This window comes from Arachis hypogaea, chromosome 15 (assembly GCF_003086295.3).
Source record: "Arachis hypogaea cultivar Tifrunner chromosome 15, arahy.Tifrunner.gnm2.J5K5, whole genome shotgun sequence".
Classification (NCBI taxonomy): domain Eukaryota; kingdom Viridiplantae; phylum Streptophyta; class Magnoliopsida; order Fabales; family Fabaceae; genus Arachis; species Arachis hypogaea.
Window position 1 is genome coordinate 155,709,634 of NC_092050.1, and position 20,371 is coordinate 155,730,004.

General features: G+C 33.3%; 3 protein-coding genes and 1 pseudogene across 3 annotated transcripts; 3 read left to right on the top strand and 1 right to left on the bottom strand.

Annotated features, from left to right (window-relative positions):
- Positions 1 to 575: 575 nt before the first annotated feature.
- On the bottom strand, positions 576 to 1,085 carry LOC140179450 (uncharacterized). The gene has a single exon (XM_072218344.1). The coding sequence runs from the start codon at positions 1,083 to 1,085 to the stop codon at positions 576 to 578; it is 510 nt and encodes a 169-aa protein (XP_072074445.1).
- A 10,610-nt stretch (positions 1,086 to 11,695) lies between these two features.
- LOC112749371 (probable carboxylesterase 18) lies at positions 11,696 to 14,348 on the top strand (annotated as a pseudogene).
- Positions 14,349 to 15,992: 1,644 nt separating this feature from the next.
- Positions 15,993 to 17,070, top strand: LOC112747271 (probable carboxylesterase 18). Its single transcript, XM_025795229.3, has one exon. The coding sequence runs from the start codon at positions 16,051 to 16,053 to the stop codon at positions 17,068 to 17,070; it is 1,020 nt and encodes a 339-aa protein (XP_025651014.1). The 5' UTR covers positions 15,993 to 16,050.
- Positions 17,071 to 18,121: 1,051 nt separating this feature from the next.
- On the top strand, positions 18,122 to 19,934 carry LOC112751620 (probable carboxylesterase 18). Its single transcript, XM_025800829.3, has one exon. The coding sequence runs from the start codon at positions 18,514 to 18,516 to the stop codon at positions 19,525 to 19,527; it is 1,014 nt and encodes a 337-aa protein (XP_025656614.1). The 5' UTR covers positions 18,122 to 18,513; the 3' UTR covers positions 19,528 to 19,934.
- The last annotated feature ends 437 nt before the right edge of the window (positions 19,935 to 20,371 follow it).

The following is a 20,371-nucleotide window of genomic DNA, read 5'->3' on the forward strand; positions in this document are numbered from 1 at the left end:
CTTATCGTAGACCCTTTTCCATTTTGAAGGGCTTAGAGGGAGAGCTATTTATTAGGACCGATATAGACGCATAACACACACACTTTTTTATCCACTCCCTCCATCTACGGTCAAACCCCATCTTCTACAAAACAAAATCTATAAAACTCCACTTGACTCGATCATAACCCTTTTGGAAGTCTAGTTTAATAATTGCCGAGCTTTTTTTCTTTAACTTCAGCTATTGCACAGTTTCACATGCAATCAAAGCCCCATCATTTATCTTCCTACCTTGCACAAAAGTACTCCGTGTTTCTCCTACCAACCCTGCCATTATCTTCTGTATCATCCGAACTAGGATCTTTAATATAACCTTATAAAAACAACCCACCATACTAATTGGTCTAAGGTCCTTGATTTCTTTAGTTCCAACAAATTTTTGCGCCAAAACCACCCAAGTAACATTCGCATCCCTAGGTAAAACAGCTGACTAAAATTCATATTATACCCATCACTGCCTGGTGCCTTAGTTGACTCACAATCCCAAACTGCTTAACTGCATCCTTAATTTTCTCATTAGACGGCATCCATTTCAACTATGCTGCCTCCTCCTCAGTTTTCCGGTTAACCAGCCCATCACGGAATTCTATTGCCGGCAAGGTCTTCTGATGATATAAATTCTTATAAAAGTCTTTGATAGCAACCTTAATCCTTGCTTGATTTCTCACTATCCTTCCATGAATCAGTAAGGGATCAATCCGATTGTTTCTCCTCCGAGTTGAGGTTAGATTGTGAAAATAGTAGGTGTTCTTATCCATCTCCTTGGCATGCCTAGATCGCGACATCTGTTTCCAATGTAACTCTTTTCTGATATACCATTTCTTACAAGAGCTCACCAGCGCCCTCCTTCTTGCTTCCACAGTTCCATTAACAATCCCATTGCTAACCATATCATCTACTTTCTTTATCTCTACTTCAAACTTCATAATTTTCATATCAATGTCCCTAAAATTCTCCTTATGCCATTTACTCAGCGGGACCGTCAAAGCCTTTATCTTGTCAATAAATTGTACGTCGCCAAAATTTCTCCACTCCTCCTTCACCATCCTAAAAAAACTCTCATGAGTAAACCAAGCATCCAAACTCCAAAAAGGTCTCGGCCCCCTCCCAATCTTATAATATCCACAATCAATGGATAGTGGTCTGATAAACCTCTCGAACCTCCTCTAAGCCTTGTTTTAGGAAACCCTTCCAACCACTCCAAACTAACTAGAATTATATCAATGCAGCTATATGACTGACCCCTAAACCATGTGAACATATACGATCAGCAAGTGCAAGGTCCAAAAGCTCCATATCCTGAATCCAAGATTTAAACTCAACTGTAGTCACTGTCAAAGTGGTAATCCTTTCCTCTCTTCCACTTGAACAACCTCGTTAAAGTCTCCCAAATAACAAAAAGGTACTTGACAAAGCTTAGATAAAAAGCTCTACTCTTTCCACACGACAAGCTTCTCTTCCTTTTAGTGCGCACCATACACTAAATAAAAAATACACTTAAAATTATTTTTTAGCACCACACTATTCACACACAACCATCTCTCCCATTTATAACAGTTGCTCATCTAAAAAATCGTTTTATTCCACATCAATAAAATTATTTTATGGTATGACATGTTATAACTCATTAACAATCTTTTTCTTACTAGTTGTGTTGTCTATGATGAGAATTATATACTTATATTTGTCCCTATTGATATGTTAATTTTTTCTACATAATAAATTTTAAAAGATTTTTTGAAGTTTATGTTTAAAAAAATATTGTATTCTATTAAACTGATTTAACAAACAGTAATATTTATTTTGTTAAATTTTATTTAGTATAATACTAAAAAATCATTAATAAATCAACACAATAATTAAATGTTATGTATTAATAGACATTAACATATCTATTTGTTTATTTTTTTATTTATTAAAAATGTATAAGAATAATAAAACCAGAATTAATTATTATTATGACAAATTGTTTATATATAATTTAATCTCAGAAAATAACTAACCAAAAAATATCCTTTTTATAAATTATATATAATAAATGATAGTTTAAAAAAAAAGTTGTTCAAATAATTTTTTTTAATTTTCATATTTCATTATATATAATATAAATAATTAAATATCGATGTTCAATAAAAATTAGTTTTGCTTTCATTACTAAAATTTTTTAAGTTTGTCATTATTAATATTTATTTTTATTTTTATTTAAAATCAAACAAAAAACTAAAATATAATTTAATTATATATTTTTTTTATTAAATATAATATAAAATTTTAATTTAACCTTTGTCTCTTAATTTTATCTATTAATCTAAATTTTTTTTATTTCCGAACGTAGCCAAAGAGATTAGAGAGTGAACTGTATTTAACATTTTAACTACCAAAGGGTACGTGCTTCAGCAAGAAGGTGCCATGTGTTTAATTGTAGAACCCAATAAATTCGTATTTATATCGCACTGCCTCCAATTATTGGTGCAATTCACTGCAACCCATCCTTTGCTCACTTCATTACCATTCCTGTGATTATTGATTGGAATAATTTTTTTAGCAGGTGCTCCTTAATTGCTTGTGAAGTAAAATTTTGATGTTTTATGATAAAAATATGATTATTATATAAACAAAAAATCTAGAGTGTTATTTTTTAGATTGGCCAAGCATAAATTAAAACTCCTTTTTTATTGGCTTAATTATAACACTTTACTATAAATTGATATTACTTTTCTTTTTTTTACTAAAAATAAAATGACTCAAATTCGCGAACTTTACGTGAGTATAAAAAGATTATGCAGTTTGAGTTATAACTCGTTGGTAAATTAATATTACTTTAATTTACTACACATATGAGAAATACACTTTCGGAAGAAAAAAATAATAAAATATATAATTGGTCAATAACGATATAAGTCATATAGAAGAGATATTAGTCATTAGAGATTAGAGGTGAGCTTTTTTTTTGGTGACTTTTTTTACATTTTTTTGGTGACTAGAGGTGAGCTTTGGATAATGACACAAGTTAGTAATAATATTTTCAGAAAAAAATGAGTTAAGCTAATTAAGTTCCTATATATGCAAAGGACACACATAAAAAGTACAATTCAATTTCTGGATCCTTCTTAATTAAAAAACTACAACATTTGAAATATCTTTTACACAGGTAGGTCTGTCATCATACTTTAAGAAACTTTAAAAAACTACAATAACTTTACTATATATTACTACTACTACATATTGCTACTACTGTATATATAATAAAGGGTAAAGTATATTTTTTTGTTATTGAAGTTTGGTAAAAATTTTAAAAATATTTTTAAATTTTATTTTGTTTTAGTTTTGTTTCAAAATTTTTTATGTGCATTAAATATACTATCGATGGCTAAATTTTAAAAAAATTTAAGACCAATCTAACAATAATGCATAAAAATTATGCTTGATTTGCTTATATTGAAGGTTGTTCTTATGAAATTGTTGTTAAATTGGTCTTAAATTTTTTTAAAAATTAACCGTCGGAAGTATATTTGATGTAAATAAAAAACTTTTGATACAAAATTAAAACAAAATAAAACTTAAAAACATTTTTTAAATTTTTAAAAAATTTTAGGACAAAAAATATATTTTATTCTATAATAAATAATTTTTTTTTAATAAAAAAATGAATTTGCTGAAGGAATAATAATAAGGACTAAGCTTTGGAATTGAGAACATTTTGATTTAGTTAATATATAACGCATCTTCACAAAAAGGTTCACATGCTATGCTATGCACAATGCAATATCATTTGCTTATATACACACACTCTCTTGCTTCTAGCTTCTTGTTGACAAATTTATTTTATGTTTTGAATCATGTTAGCTAACTAGTTAGTTATTTGAAAAAGTATATCATATACTTAAAATGGTGTCCGAAATTTTGTCAGCATAATATATGACAATATTTATATGTATATAGACACATTTATTTTGTTATTTATGAATAAATGAGTGGTAGTTATATATCCTTATTCAACTATATATCTACCACTAATCTTCCTAAATTCTGATTATTGCAGATTATTAGTAAATAACTAAATACTATTGTTAGGTTCTTTTAATTTATTTAGTTTAGGTTTGATCTATACTCTTTAATTACAAGGCTTGTAATATTTAGGGTTATATATATTCGTCACTTTTTATTACATCCTTGATTTCCAATCTTAACTACTCCTACTTTAGCAACATAATATTGTTTCTGTTAGTTTGCCCCACGATTAAAATACATACTTTAAATTAATTAATTAATAATACTTACATAACTTATTACTTGGCCCAATACTTAATCAACAGATGGACAGATGAAACGAAACAGGTTAATTATATTTTGATACCGTTCTTCCTTTAATTTTCATATTTAATTAAGATACGTGATCATTGGGTTGATCCGTCATACAATTATCTATGTTTGTATGTTACTTCTTAATCTAACTTTTCAGTAAAGAAAATCTTGATTAGCTGCACATAAATATTAATACTAGTTAGGAGTATCAGTCATCACACATACGTGTAGTAATTGATATTCATTATATTATATACATCTATTAATTATTGTATTATATATATATTAAATATAAATCTGATCTGAGTTATATATGTCGTACCACAAAAGGTTTCTTCTATATTTTATTATTAGATAAAGAAACTAATAAGAAATTTATTCATCTGTTGTTTGTGATGAACAACTACTACACAATAATACAATATATATGTCCCATCTTTCTTAATAGAGTAATCTTGACTTTAAAAAAGAGAAAACGAAATTGATACTAATTAAGGAAATATGAAAAAAAATGGCACCAGTTGAGAAGTGCATGTTAGTTTTATTGATATACATTTCCTTATACACAAGTAGTAGTTTTATACTTTTATTTAATTTTATGCTCTTTTTTCTATATGTAGGAAAAAGTTAGTGACAAATGTGTAAAATAAAATGCCTTGGAAGTGCAAAATTTAGTAGATTAATTCATTAACTACGAAAGTGATATTTTACGAGCATTATTGTGCTAGCCTTTATTTCATTAATTAATTTATTAAAAGGAGGGGAAAAAAGTACCACCATCTACAAGAGATATAGATAGACAAAGAGGAAAATAATCTGGAAAAGTTTCATGGTTTTGCTTTTATGCCATAGAAAATAACAAACTTAAATTAGTAGTTTAGTGGTACCACTTAACATGTGTAAGATTCCTTAGATTTTTTTGCATTTTAATTAATGTAATTAATAATGCAAGCTAAGGAAAAGGGAAGCATAAAAGTAAAGCAAATAGAAGATGGTTAATACAAATTTGGTATTTGAAGCGAATAACAGATAACTCAAAGCTCCAAGATTGTGATATATTTTAGGTAGCGTTTGTTTTGAGGTACCGAGACAGCAGAGATCGAGATTTAGTATTATGTTTGTTGGTTTAAAGATTGGTACTAAAATTTTTGTTTGTCTCCAAAATTTCAGTATTTCAATACCTCTAAAAAGTGATAACACAAGAGACTAAATTTTTTAGAGATGGAGACTAAAATTTTAATAACATTTTATATCTAAAATACCCTTATTTCAATTAATTAATTCTAATTTTATCTTTTGTGCAAATTAAATTAAAGTTTCATTCGTATTTCAATTTATATCTCTCATTTTACACCAAATAAAATACTGAGATTTATTTTAATCTCTGTCTCTCCACCAACCGCTACTTTATAGATCATGTTTATAAGATAATAGCTCTAAATAAGATAGTGTAGATAAATGACTAATTAATGTTGATTGGGCTCTCAATTATGCTGCCTTAGGTTAGTATTTATAGATGCAAAATATATAGTAAGAAATAAATACAGTTCGTTGCGATGCATTAAAATAAAGATTAAAAAAAAACACAATAAAATGTAAATACAATGTCATTTCCAGAAACGCCTAAATCAACAAGAAATTATCCATAAATTAAATTATTCAGAAATTATCAACAAGAAATTGTCCCTCTCTGTGGTTAATTAAGGTAGAGTAGAAATTAGACTCCACTTCAACTCTATTTATAAATTTAATTTTTTTTTAAAACTTAATTCTACTCTTAGAAAATTTTCAGTCTAACTTTACGCATATCTTAAAATTCTTCACCTGATTTTACCTGTTGAAAATCAATTATTTTTAACCAGTTGAGCTAAGTCTCAGCTGCCTTAGACACAATGTTTCAAATTTCAATACAATTAGCAAACTTTATAACGTGAGCATCTTTACCTTTTTTTTTTCTTGGTGGTAGGAGCATCATTGTCTTAACCACAAAGCCCATTAGGCCATTACCCAGGCCAAGAAAAGCAGAGCAGCAATTCAGCAATTGCAATATAATTATATAAAGAGATAATATTATGCTAAAAAGTATTTTTTTTTAATTAAGAGATGAAAATTGTTTATTTTACAATAAAAATATTTAAAAAATAAGGATATTATGTACAATACTCATTTTTTTAACAGAATTATATAATTGGTCTTTGGATTAATTTAATTTGCATTTGTTTAATTTCGAATACTAAAATCAATTGCTTAATATAAATTTAATAATCAATTTGATCTTATAATGATAACATGCTAGATAATGTGAACAAATTGCATGATAATATATGATATCAAATTGGCACATAAATAATATGACTGTGACATATTTCATTATCATCGGCATTAACATATCACTATTGACACATATAGTCCACCCACGATATTATACGGGCAATTTACAGAAATAAAATGATTGAAAAAAATCTTTACACAAATATAATATTATCAAACTTCAGATGCAAATGCAATAAACGTAATTGTATGTAATTCGCTACACCTTATAGCAGAACCCAATTACACGTAATCCACTACAGGCTGTCGCGGATTACGTTGAGGACTTCAATACTCATAAACCGCTACACCCTATAACAGTTTATGACCAAATTGTGTTTGTGCATAATCCGCTACATTATGAGTAAAGTGGATGATTATATATACATGTGCAATAGTAACAACTGATAATGCAAAATGCACGAATTGATACAAAATGTAATCGTCATTTGCAATAAGTCGTACGAAAATAATAGCCATTAGACAGTAACAATAACACAAAATAAGTTAACTACATAAGTCATACAAATATAACTGTCACAAGTCGTTAACTCTAACAGAAAATAAATAAGTCATAATTCATACAAGGATAACGATCGGAAATAAGACAATGGGCGCTACTGCTAGTCACCATCAACATCATGGTCGCCCCCGAATGGACCAAGTAGGTGTGAGCCTGTACCACATCGAGTCGGACGCCTAACCCTGGCCGCTCGCCGATCTCCGGGTGGAGCCTCCTGTAGCCCAACTCCAAATGCAGATGGTGGTGTCCCCCCATGTCGAACCAAGTGTCGTACGGGCTGCCTGCGGGCTCATTCAGGTTGACCGGGAGCTGGGTCTCAGGAACCTAGGACGGCACATCCGCTGGCTGTGGCCTATACTCCGGAGGGTCGGACGGGCCGCCTAGAATCGAACTCTGGTACTGATGAACGTCGTCACCCCGTATGATCTCAGCAAAATCTGCATAGAAGTGGGGTCCAGCCAGCTGATCGTCCAAATCCATGGTGAAAGTAGTGGTAGCAAGATCAGCTAACATCTGCGTGCTACACTCATGCAGTACCGGAGAGCTAGATACGTGAGTAAAAGGTGTACCACCCATACTAGCCTCCGCAGTGCCACCAACCTGAGTGTCAGTAGGGTGTCCACGGGACGATCCAGCCTCGTCATCATGGTGGACGGGAGGTGGTCGTCCAGCACGAGCAACACGTCGTCTAGCACTAGATCGACGAAGGTGATGATCTGCCTGGCCTCCGTCATCACCATCAACATGCTCCTCCTGCATCGTGTCGTCGAGCTAGCACCACTCGCGAATGGCATATGGAAAGTGTGGGTCTCAGACCGCCACCTCTCGATAAATGCGCTGACCAGAGGCTCATCCAACTAGAACCAATGCGCGTTCAGCCTAGCCAGGTGGTACAATCCAGCCCTCTCCAAGATATGATCCTATCATGTAACGACATATTCTGTTGCCTACAGACGCTATACACACATCGGGTTGGCTGCATTTTCAGAAATAAAGAACACTGGCTTAATTTCTAACAATGACATCACCAAACTATAGCTTATGTTTCTATTCTTAAGCTACTTAGGTTTTAAAATTACTAATTTACCATCCACAACTTAAAATCCTACTTCTCTACCTTTACTATTAAATGTTAAATGTCAAAGTTTAAATTTCAAATTTTCATTTTCAAACCAAAAGTTAAACTAAGTCTCTATCTTTTTAATTAATAAATTACTTCCTTAATATTGAATAAAATATACAGTTATTAAAATATTGAAAGAAAATAGAGACACTTACCTTTTCATCAATACGTGAGCAACGCCGTCGAGCCGGTACAACCACCGTTCATCCTCCATTCTTCCAATGCTCAAGAATTTTCTCTCTCTTCTCTCTACTTTCTCTCTCTAACTTTCTTTCTAAATTATTTCAAATGATTTTCGCTACAGCCTCACGCGGTATATATAATTACTCACTCTACTCATAATCCGCTATAGGGTGTAGCGGATTATGCACAAACACAATTTGGCCATAAACCGCTATATGGTGTAGTGGTTTATGAGTATTGAAGTTTTTAACGTAATCCGCGACAGCTTGTAGCGGATTACGTACAATTGAGTTCCGCTACAGAGTATAACAAATTACATACAATTGCGTTTGTTGCATTTGCGTTTGGAGTTTGTCAATATTGTATTTACGTATAGGTTTCTTCAATAATTTTATTTCTATAAATTGTCTATATTATATCGTAACATAAAATATTATTATCTATTTATCAATGTCATTATATCATATCAAACTATCATTAGCAAAAAACATCTAATAAATTAAAGTAGGTTACCCTGGTCAATCTCAAAAATATTTTTAGTGTAATTAGAATCTCAAATACAATTTCGATTTGCAAGACCAATTACATGATCCACTTTAAGACTTTAGACACATTTATTAGCTACATTCTTAAATGAATTAGGCGCTCATAAAACAAAATTACAAGCTAGATATATAGGGCATTGATACATGTAATGTGATGCCAAAAAGAATTGAGAAAATAGTAGGCAAATACCTAACTGGCCCTCCAGCATGTTGAAAAAGTGTTTAAGAGTGTGTTTATTTGTTGAGATATGGATATTAATTATGAGTTATGCTATGTGTACATCAAAATCTGTTATTAAAGTTAGTCACCAGTATAAAATATACACTGAAATATAAATACATATTGAAAATAAATTAAACTACACATGTATTTATACATAACTATATTGGTAGCTGAGTTTAGTGGCTGATTTTGGTGTACAAATAACATTTCCCTTAATTATTAGATATAATTACACTCTCGCACTTGCAGTTTAAATTAACCAATACTCAAAAACATAAATTAAAACAGAGAGAAGGAGGTGAAACTGGAGAACTGAATCTATAGTGGAGATCATGCGTGCGATGGATCTTAATTAGAATGAAAGACCATTGACAGAGATGAACAATTTTGCAGTTATCAACGACAGAAGAGGAACGAGATCAGAATTCTAAGCGAGGACGATACCGGAACTGAAGCTGACCACGAAGTCATCGGCCGGCAAGCCAATAAAATTCCATCAGGTGTTGAGTGTTTGACAAATGTTCCCAATTCTGTGCCGCACCACTTGGTCCCTCCACCTCCATCAACATATTTCTTTCTTTTTTTTTTTTTCTTGTTTATATTTGGTTCAATTTTGTTTTATTTTTTTAAAAAATGTGTTGAGTTAATTATTGATATAAATGTTTTGTTGAGTTCTTGGTAGTAATTTAGGTGGATGTTAAAATTTTAGTGGTGATAATGATAAAAAATAATAATAGTTGTAAAAGTAATAAAGTATATTAAAAAAATAAAATTAATATTTAATTTTATCTTGGTAGTGAAGTCGTAGTTTTTACTTCAACTCGAAAAGTTAGTTCAAAATCGTAAGTCGTTGAATCGTAAGACGGAACGTAAATGTGACTCATAAAATATAAAATTATAAATTATAAAAAATCTGATAACACAAATTTACAAGTTAAAAGTCACAACTCATAACAAAGTTCAATCACAAATCAAAACACAAATTCACAACTCACATATTTAGACGACATAAAATAAAATTAAGTAATAAATAAAGTAATTAAATTACTGCAATGAATAACTAATTACGACATAAAAAATCTGCTACCTTTATTTGTGCATTACACCATATTTCAATCATCCTTCATAGAGTATCCGTTCATTTTGTAGCATAAGTATTTAATTTTTGAAAAACTATGTCCAATGCCATAATAATAAATTAACAATTCAAGTTTTCAGAAGTGAAGAACAGCTTTGTTGTGATTTGTGAACACAAATCACTAAAATAAACAATCACTGAACAGGGAAGGCAAACCAAATTTAAAACTTACCTAAAATCACTAAACAGGATAGACAAAGAGCGCAGTAGACGGCAACAACCAACCATGAACACCGGTAGTCAATGACACAGAGCATTCTAATGCAACACTAAATCAGCAACATTCTAATGCAGTCACAGTTGCAGTTAGGGAGAGCCAGAAAGACAGAGATACACTCTCAGGCGTCGTCGCGACAAGCCTTACGGGTCACGGTAACACAACTTTTCTTCTCCGATTTGGTGATTTCATAATTCAGAGGGAGTTCAGAGCTTAGAGGGAGGGAAAGTAATAGATTAAATGAGGTAAAAACTGAAAAAGACAGTCATAGATTGAGGAAAAATTGCTAGGATAAACAGTTCAAGAAGAATTTGTAGGGACATTTACCTTTTTCACTTCAGATTGGGCTTTAGGGTTTGAATTGGTTGCAATTTGGGCAAAAAAAAACTGCTTCTACAGTTTTCTTGAAACTAAAACGCAACCTTGCTAGAAACTCGCGATTCCAGCGTTTGAACGTGTTTCTTCGGCGATTCAGAATGGAGCTGCTTCCTAGAAGACGAAAAGCATAAATAAGACGGGAGGGAGAAACAAAATTGTAGAATCGTGCGATTCTACAAGTAGAGTTGCGATTTTAACTACTTTGTTTATTATTAAATATATTATAAAATTTATATATTTTTAATTCTTTATATATATATATATATATATATATATTAAAGATACTAACCAAACAAAGCTTATAGTATAATCATTTATTATTTGTCGCATGCAGGAAGAAAGAGGAACAACACTTCTTATAACATAGCTGTATAAAGTAATATACGCCATTGAATTGGCGCTAAAACAATCATAATCTCTTGTAGATTCACCTACCGCCTTCCCCTCCTCATTTATATCTTCAACCTACAAACTGAAGTTTTATTAATAAAAAGCTAAAAATTCAGATATAGTTATTTTTAAGTAAAATTAATAATTAAGAATAATTAAATAATTTAATTGATTTAACTAAATTTTTATTTAATAATTTTTAATTATAAATTTCACATCAAGTTAACTGAGTTTCTACCTAATAAAAAACAATTTGAATGTGCATCCTCAATACTAGTAGTGTACTACCAAAATAAAAGGAACTTGAATTAATTGCTCCCAATCTTTTTATGAATTCCTTCCACTCACTTAAAAACACACACACAAAACAAAATGGAAGAAAGAAGTGATTCCTATGCCGAAGCCCCAAAATTAAGTCTATCTTGGTCTACGCAACTTTATATTTCTTTCTTGACTATTATAAATGACTTTGCATGCCGCCCTAACGGCTCCGTCAACCGCCGTTTCTACAACCTCTTCGACCGCAAGACCAAACCCAATGCCAACCCCGTTAACGGGGTCACCTCCAAAGACGTCATCGTTGACGCAGCAAAAGACGTTTGGTTCCGCCTATTCACCCCCTCCTCTATGTTGGGAATAATACACAATTTTTTTTTGAGAAAATACCTTTCACAGATAAATAAAATAGATACAATCACAACACAAAAATTTAACGTGAAAAACCTCAATTACTGGAGAAAAAAAAACCTCACAACACTTTCTAATCAAAGAGTATAGAGGAAAAGAAAAGTCAGATACAAGTTTTAAGTGTTTTCGACCGGTGCAAAAAATATGGAGAACTTAGTCTCATATTTATAGCCTAGGCCACCCACTCCATTTGCTATCTTAAGCAATGTGGGACTAATTCAACCAAATCCTAACAATCTCCACCTTGATTGAAATAGTCACACATCTTCAGCTTCCATAGTTAACACCGACAATTCTTTGCTGTCATTGTCTATACCGACAATCATAGTTCAGAGAACTATCATACTCCACCATGAAAGTATACTCACTTGGAATTAGACCACTCCAAGCATTTCGCCTTGGTACAGATCGAAACCTTGCTGAAAATTCATGGTGCAACTTCCAAATTGGCTTTTCCTGGAAGTTCTTCAGCCATCGACATAACTCCGCCACACACCTTGCATCTCAACGCCAACCAATGCCCGTGTGCAATTGTGGACCCGATTGCCACAACTTATCCTTATCCATAGCAGTGCGGCAATACCATGAGGATACTTCTTATCTTCTAGAGAACATCATCTTCCATACCAAAGATCTTCTCCTTCAACGCCTTGTACAAACCTGATTGTATCAACACATCTTTGACTTGTATTTGCCACAAGCCAAAATTAATTCTTCCATCAAATTTCTCTATTTCAAGCTTCACAGCACTTGAATATCCTGACATTGTTGCAACCGTATACTGGAATAGTATAACTCAACTGTAGACCGTGCACTAGGAAGGGTCTCTATGAAAGAGAGGTGGGTCACAATGGACACACTTAAATACCAAGTCTTTCCTTAGCCAGAACATTTCCAAACTGCACTCTCACAGTGTCACACTGCCTTCCAGCAACAACAACAGCAACCAAAGATCAACCTCAAGCCACAGGACAAAATTCTTTTCTGATGTAGAAGGTCAGACTAGGCTGCAATCACAGAGCATACTAAGAATAAATCCCACCGAACCAGGCTCTGATACCACATGTTGGGAATAATACACTATTCTCCTTTGAGAAAATACCTTTCACAGAGAAATAAAATAGACACAATCACAACACAAGAATTTAACGTGGAAAACTCCAATTACTGGAGAAAAAAAAACCACGGCCGTTGTCAAATGACAACCAAAGAATATCACTATGTGAAAATTGTTACAACATATAGACTTCTTTCTCTCTAATACCGGCACCCCAGTACACCCACACTCTCAAAGAAAATATTTAACTACACCTCATAACACTCTCTAATTAAAGAGTATAGAGAAAAAGAAAAGTCAGATACAAGCTTTAAGTGTTTCCGACTGGTGCAAAAAATATAGAGAATTTAGCCTCATATTTATAGCCTAAGCTACCCACTCCATTTGCTATCCTAAGCAATGTGGGACTAATTCAACCAAATCCTAACACTCTACCACCGCTCACGGTGTCACCCTCCCCGTTGTCATCTACTTCCATGGTGGCGGATTTGCATTCCTCTCCCTAGCTTCCGTCGTTTATGTCGCACTCTGCCGAAGATTTTGCCATCAACTCAATGCTATCGTTATCTCTGTCAACTACCGCCTTACGCCGGAGCACCGTTACCCTTGCCAGTACGACGACGGATTCGCCGCGATGAAATTCCTCGAAGAGAATCCCTCGGTGCTGCCGGAAAATGCTGACTTGGCAAAATGCTTCCTCGCCGGCGATAGTGCTGGCGCCAATTTGGCGCACCACGTGGCAATTCGGATTACGCAGTCGTTACTCCGAAAAGTCTAGGTCCTCGGTTTGCTCTCGATCCAGCCGTTCTTCGGAGGCGAGGAGCGGACCAAAGCGGAGATCCAACACGATCGGGTGCTGCTGGTGTCGGTGGCAAGGATTGATTGGATGTGGAAGGTGTTCTTACCAAACGGGTCGGACCACGGGTCATGTAACGTATCGGGTCCAAATTCTTTGGATATTTCAGGGCTTAATTACCCAAATACCCTTGTGTTTGTGGGCGGGTTTGATCCGTTAAAGGATTGGCAAAGAAGATACTATGAGTGGTTAAGGAAATCAGGTAAAGTGGCTCAGCTAATTGAGTATCCAACTATGTTCCATGCCTTTTATGTATTCCCTAATTTGCCTGAATCTTCTCAATTGATCTCACAAGTCAAAGATTTCATCGCCAATAGGGTGTCTAATTCCAAAGAATCATTAGTATCATTATTAAGTTGACTTTCTTCACAATATGCTTAAAGTTTATTAGTTTTCTCTACTAGAGACAATACTTGATACCTGTCATATGGTATTAAAATTAAGACTAGGATTAAAATTAAAGTCTGTAAGTTTGTAGATGAATTATTATCAGTGAATCACGTGATGATGCAAAATTTAATAAATATAAAATTAATACTAGATAATACTTAAATATTAGTTTTGATTTTTTTATATATTTTAATTGACGATAATCAAGTTTGAACTCTGAGTCTTTAAACACTTAAACAAGGTACAATCCGGAGCATGGGCAATTAACATAATATGTGGTAATCAATGCACAAATCAGCCAAAGGTCAAAACCTAACCCCACCTGCCCTATCAACACATTGTGTGGGTGGCGTTGTCCCCTAGTCTCAACCACATCATTCCTTTATTTGCATGTACGAAAAACAATGAATAAATTACCATTCTAATCTTTTTCAAATGTCAAACGAGACAATCTAATTCAATATTCTAATAGATTAATTCGATAAAATTATCTAACAAATTATTCATGTTACATAGTTTTATCGAACATGAACAATTTTTACATATTGACTTAGTTATATTTTTATAGTTAAAAATGATAATTTATTAAAAAATAATAATCTCTTTTTTCAACAAATTTGGATCTCTCGGACCTTATTAACTCCTTTTCATCTATATTATATATACTAGTATATGATTAGTCCATCATTTTATTTTTTAAGCATGTATACTAATAACACAAATGGAATTAATTAAAATAGTTAAAATGACTAAAAGTTTTTGGGTTCAAACCTTAAAAATTGAAAAATATTTAACATTTACTTTTTAAAATGAGGAGTGTTAGGAGACTAGCAATTTTTGTGTTTTGTAATCATCAATAATCTTTTTAATAGTGTGAAATTACATCTAATAATAAGAGATCACTCACTTTTTTTTTTATGGTTAAGTACTAACCACAAAACACAAAAGTTGCTGGCTCTAGACTTTTCCTTCGAAATATAGAGAGTGAATCTGTTACTCTTATTTCAATGGAAAATTTTTTTACAAAAATATAAAGATAAAGGATAATTTTGAAAATCATGCCCTACGAAAAGAGATATAGCGTCTTCTTCATATAAACCAAATTTTTAATTTTAAACTTTTCCAAAATTAAACACAAAATGTTAGACTTTTTAATTTTTTTTGGAAAAGTATAGGTAACAAACAAGATTTTTGAACAATGTGTAAATAATGTGAATTAATAGAGTTAAAAGAGTAAATTTAATCAGTAGCATTAAATTAAGATGTTGTATATTTTCATTTGATTGGTGATTGTTCATGTTGTTCAAAATTTTCATTGTTCCCCTAGCACTCCCCATTTTTTTTATCCCTTTTTTCTTTACCTCTTATATTATTTATTCAAAACTACTGATCAAATTTACTCTATGAATAAGAGTGTTTACTTCATGGAAAATGAAAGAAATTAAAGCCTCACCTTTACAATTCTTCTAACACATAATCTCAGCGTAAACCCAACACAAGTCTTGTATATCACAATTTACCGATCATCTCCTCCACATTTGTTTATATAAACTAATCATAGCAAAACTATATAAAGAAATCTTCACTATATCTAAATTTAACGTCTATTCTATTTTATCATCGTTTTATGATTATCTCAATCACTTTTCATTCACTTTCAACAAACATAGATACATAACTCAAAATATGACAACAGAAGGTGATTCTCAATTACCAAAACTATCCCTTGCTTGGCATACACGGTTCTCCCTTTCTTTGTTCGCTGCTCTAAACGACATTGCATGCCGCCAAGACGGAACCGTTAACCGCCGTTTCACCAAAATTATCGACCGTAAGACCAAACCCAATGCCACTCCCATTAAAGGTGTCATCTCCAAAGACGTCACCGTTGACGTTACAAAAACCGTTTGGTTTCGCCTTTACAGTCCCTCGGCTACTACTGTTGACGGCGACGCCACCCTCCCTGTCCTCGTCTTCTTCCACGGCGGCGGATTCGCGTTCTTCGCCCCATCCTCTTTCAGTTACGACGCAGTTTGCCGTAGATTCGTTAGGCAACTCAATGTCATTGTTGTTTCCATCAATTACCGCCTAACGCCGGAGAACCGCTACCCCAGCCAATACGACGACGGATTCGCCGTCGTGAAATTCCTAGACGAGAACCCCTCAGTCTTGCCGGAAAATGCTGACGTATCAAAATGTTTTGTGGCTGGTGACAGCGCGGGTGCCAATTTGGCACATCACGTGGCAGTTCGGGTTGCACGGTCGGAGCTCCAAAAAATCCGGGTAATCGGGTTAGTATCAATACAACCATTCTTCGGTGGCGAGGAGCGAACCGAGGCAGAAATTCGGCTTGGGGATGGTGCACCGTTGGTGTCTATGCCAAGGACCGATTGGCTATGGAAGGTTTTCTTGCCGGATGGGTCGAATCGAGACCACGAGGCGGTCAATGTGTCGGGTCCCAATGCCATGGATATTTCGGGTTTGAATTACCCGAGTACCCTTGTGTTTGTGGGCGGGTTTGACCCGTTACAAGATTGGCAAAGAAGGTACTTCGATTGGTTAAAGAAATCAGGAAAAGAGGCTCAGTTAATTGAGTATCCAAGCATGTTCCATGCATTTTACTTGTTCCCTAATTTGCCCGAGGCCTTTCAGTTGATCTCACAAGTTAAGGATTTCATCACCAAGGAAGTCTCCAACTCCAAATAATCTGTTGAATTATTATGATTGAGTCATGTAACATTAACAATGCAACAATTAACCAAGTTCTATTTGAATGGTATTTTAAATATGTAAATATATAGAGATAGAAAAACAATAAAAATATGGATTTAAAATAGAAACTAGTCTATGTTTCTGTGTTTTCATAGGATAATACATAAAATTATATAAAATTTTTATTAAAAATTAAACAAAAAGTATATATAATAATTATTATAATAAATATTTTATAACTTAAAAATATTTAAAAAAAAAGTATTTATCTTAACTAATTTAGATTAGTTGAGTGATCTTCTCACTAGTTTGTTTACATACGTATTAGGAGTTTGAATTTCGCTTTGTGTATAGCAATCTATTAACTAACGGTAGACCTGTAACAAATAGAGGATTAATACGCGGTGAGTTAACAAATACCGTAAAAAAAATATTTGTCTTCAATGTAGCACGATTTCTCATTTATAGTAATACTTATAAAAATTTGTCTTTTTTTAAATTTACCGAGGACAATTTTATTTATTAGTATTGTATTCATTTTTGAAGTAAAAATAATATAATCAATATTGTTACGTCTAAAATCTTCACATTTTATGACATAATTTTTAAGTTTCCAAACTTATAGACTTACAATCATTACAAAAACTATTAAATTGATTAATATTTCTTGATAACATTACTGGAATACCATCATTGAGTATTAATTAATGTGAAGGGAAATCAATAATAAATTTTGTTATTCAATATAACATTTGTTCTATTAGAAAATAAATTAGTATCTCTAAATTGGTAAATATATCTTCTTTCAATTTTTTACATTATTTTATCTAACAATATTTGTCATTGAAAAATAACAAATAACCACATTATCCTATAATATGATGTACAAAATAATATTTTATCTTAAAATGAATTATGATTAAAATTTATTTTTTTTTAATTTTCATACTCAAATTTAAATTTGAATTCAGAATTGATTAACAACTCATTCTTTTTTAATTTTAATAACAAAAATAAAATTAATTAGATGTAAAATATTTAACATTTAATAATTTCAATCATTCAAATTTTAATTACTAAAAACTGAATTAAAAATTAATTACAACTCAATAATCAATAATAATAAATATTAATAATAATAATATTAATAATAATAAATAGTAAAAGAAAAAACATTTGATATTTTTTTCAAAAAAAGAAAAGGGGTTAGAAAAAGCCAAAAAGGAACCAATTTTCTTCCACGTAATCTCTATGATTTACACACACACACAGTCTCAACTACTTCCAGTAATGTAGACGAAAAAGGAAGCTTGGTTAGGTGGTTAAATCCAACTATAAATGTTGATTTTCTTTTCACCGTCTTTTACTCTCTTTAGGACTCTGTGTAAAGAACTAAAGTAACGTCTCGTCAAAAGAAATCAGAAAATAATACACAGAATGGCAGCTGAAGGCAACTCCGAAACCCCAAAACTATCACTTGCATGGCACATGCGATTTTCCATCTCTTTGTTCGCAGCTGTAAACGACGTCGCATGCCGCTCTGACGGTACAATCAACCGCCGTCTCCTCAAATTCCTCGACCACAAGACCAAACCCAGTCCCCTCCCAAGTAACGGCGTTACTTCCGAAGACGTCACAGTCGACGCCGCAAAAGACGTCTGGTTCCGACTCTTCACTCCCTCAACCCCCGTCGCAGGCGCTACACTCCCCGTCCTCATCTTCTTCCACGGAGGCGGATTCGCGTTTCTTTCCCCGGCCTCCTTCGGCTACAACGCAGTCTGCCGGAGATTGTGCCGGAGACTCAACGCCATCGTTGTCTCCGTGAACTACCGCCCAACGCCGGAGCACCGCTACCCCTGCCAGTACGATGACGGATTCGCTGCCGTGAAATTCCTCGAAGAGAATCCCTCTGTCCTGCCGAAAAATGCTGATTTGGCAAAATGCTTCCTCGCCGGCGACAGTGCCGGCGCCAATCTCGCACACCACGTGGCAATTCGGATCGCACAGTCGGAGCTTCAGAAAGTCCGGGTCCTCGGGTTGGTATCGATCCAACCGTTCTTCGGCGGCGAGGAGCGGACCGAGGCAGAGATCCGGCTCGGGAACAACGCCCCGCTTGTTTCAGTGGCGAGGACCGATTGGCTGTGGAAGGTGTTCTTACCAAACGGGTCGGATCGGAACCACGGGTCTGCGAACGTGTCGGGTCCAAATGCATTGGACATATCGGGTCTGAATTACCCAAATACCCTTGTGTTTGTGAGCGGGTTTGACCCGTTACAGGATTGGCAAAGAAGATATTATGAGTGGTTAAGGAAATCAGGTAAAGTGGCTCAGCTAATTGAGTATCCAACTATGTTCCATGCCTTTTATTTGTTCCCTAATGTGCCTGAATCTTCCCAATTGATCTCACAAGTCAAGGATTTCATCACCAAGGAAATCTCCAATTCTGAATAATGATCATTGTTATAATACAGATATGAATTTAGTTTTTAAGGTTAATGGTCAAGATAATCACTTCAAGATCACATGTGTCAATTTGGTTATTTAAAGATATAATATGGATTTAAATTGGTCCATTTCTGTGCGTTAGATTATAATGTGTTACAAAATGATTTATATATCAATCTAACTCCCGGATGTATCTTTCATGACCAATTTGAGGCGTATGATCATTTCAGCAACTATTTTGACTATTAACCCTTAGCTTTTATCTTTGTTGATAAATCATGAAATCTTATTAGTTACTATTCTGTAGATTAGTATGGTATTTTCTATCTGTTAGTAAATGTCAATGTTATTTGATCTTATTTGTGAGAAATTCAGTTGATAGAAATTAGTAAATATGTTGTTTTATGGAGCAATGCAGTAGTTACTTTTTTATGCCTTCTGTGAAGTGTGGCTCGATGTTTTTCTTTGTTATCAAATTGAGATTCTGCGTTTGCAAAAGCCGTTGATAACTAAGTTGTGTTGTGTTGTGTGCCAAGCATTAATCTGTAGAGCCGAAAGTTTTGGTGGGTTAATGTCAATTGTCTTTGATCAACAAGTTGGTGACAATAATTGAGTTGGAACTGTTTGATGAAGGACAGCTGCGATTGTCTAGCATTATCAAGGGCCTAGTGATACATATTTATAGTAGCATGTGCTCATTTTATGACCAGATATTGCTTGATAAGGAAATAGAGTAATTTGTCTTATTTAAGATATTAGAATATCTTTGACTCTGCTATTTTTGCTTTGCGGTTCTAGCTACATTTGCAGTTAGTTTCTTGGAAACATGCTATAGTGAGATATGGTTTTA

What these genes read in the sequence shown, in the direction of transcription:
- LOC140179450 (XM_072218344.1), bottom strand. Translation starts at nt 1,085, where the DNA reads ATGGTGAAGGAGGAGTGGAGAAATTTTGGCGACGTACAATTTATTGAC.
- LOC112747271 (XM_025795229.3), top strand. Translation starts at nt 16,051, where the DNA reads ATGACAACAGAAGGTGATTCTCAATTACCAAAACTATCCCTTGCTTGG.
- LOC112751620 (XM_025800829.3), top strand. Translation starts at nt 18,514, where the DNA reads ATGGCAGCTGAAGGCAACTCCGAAACCCCAAAACTATCACTTGCATGG.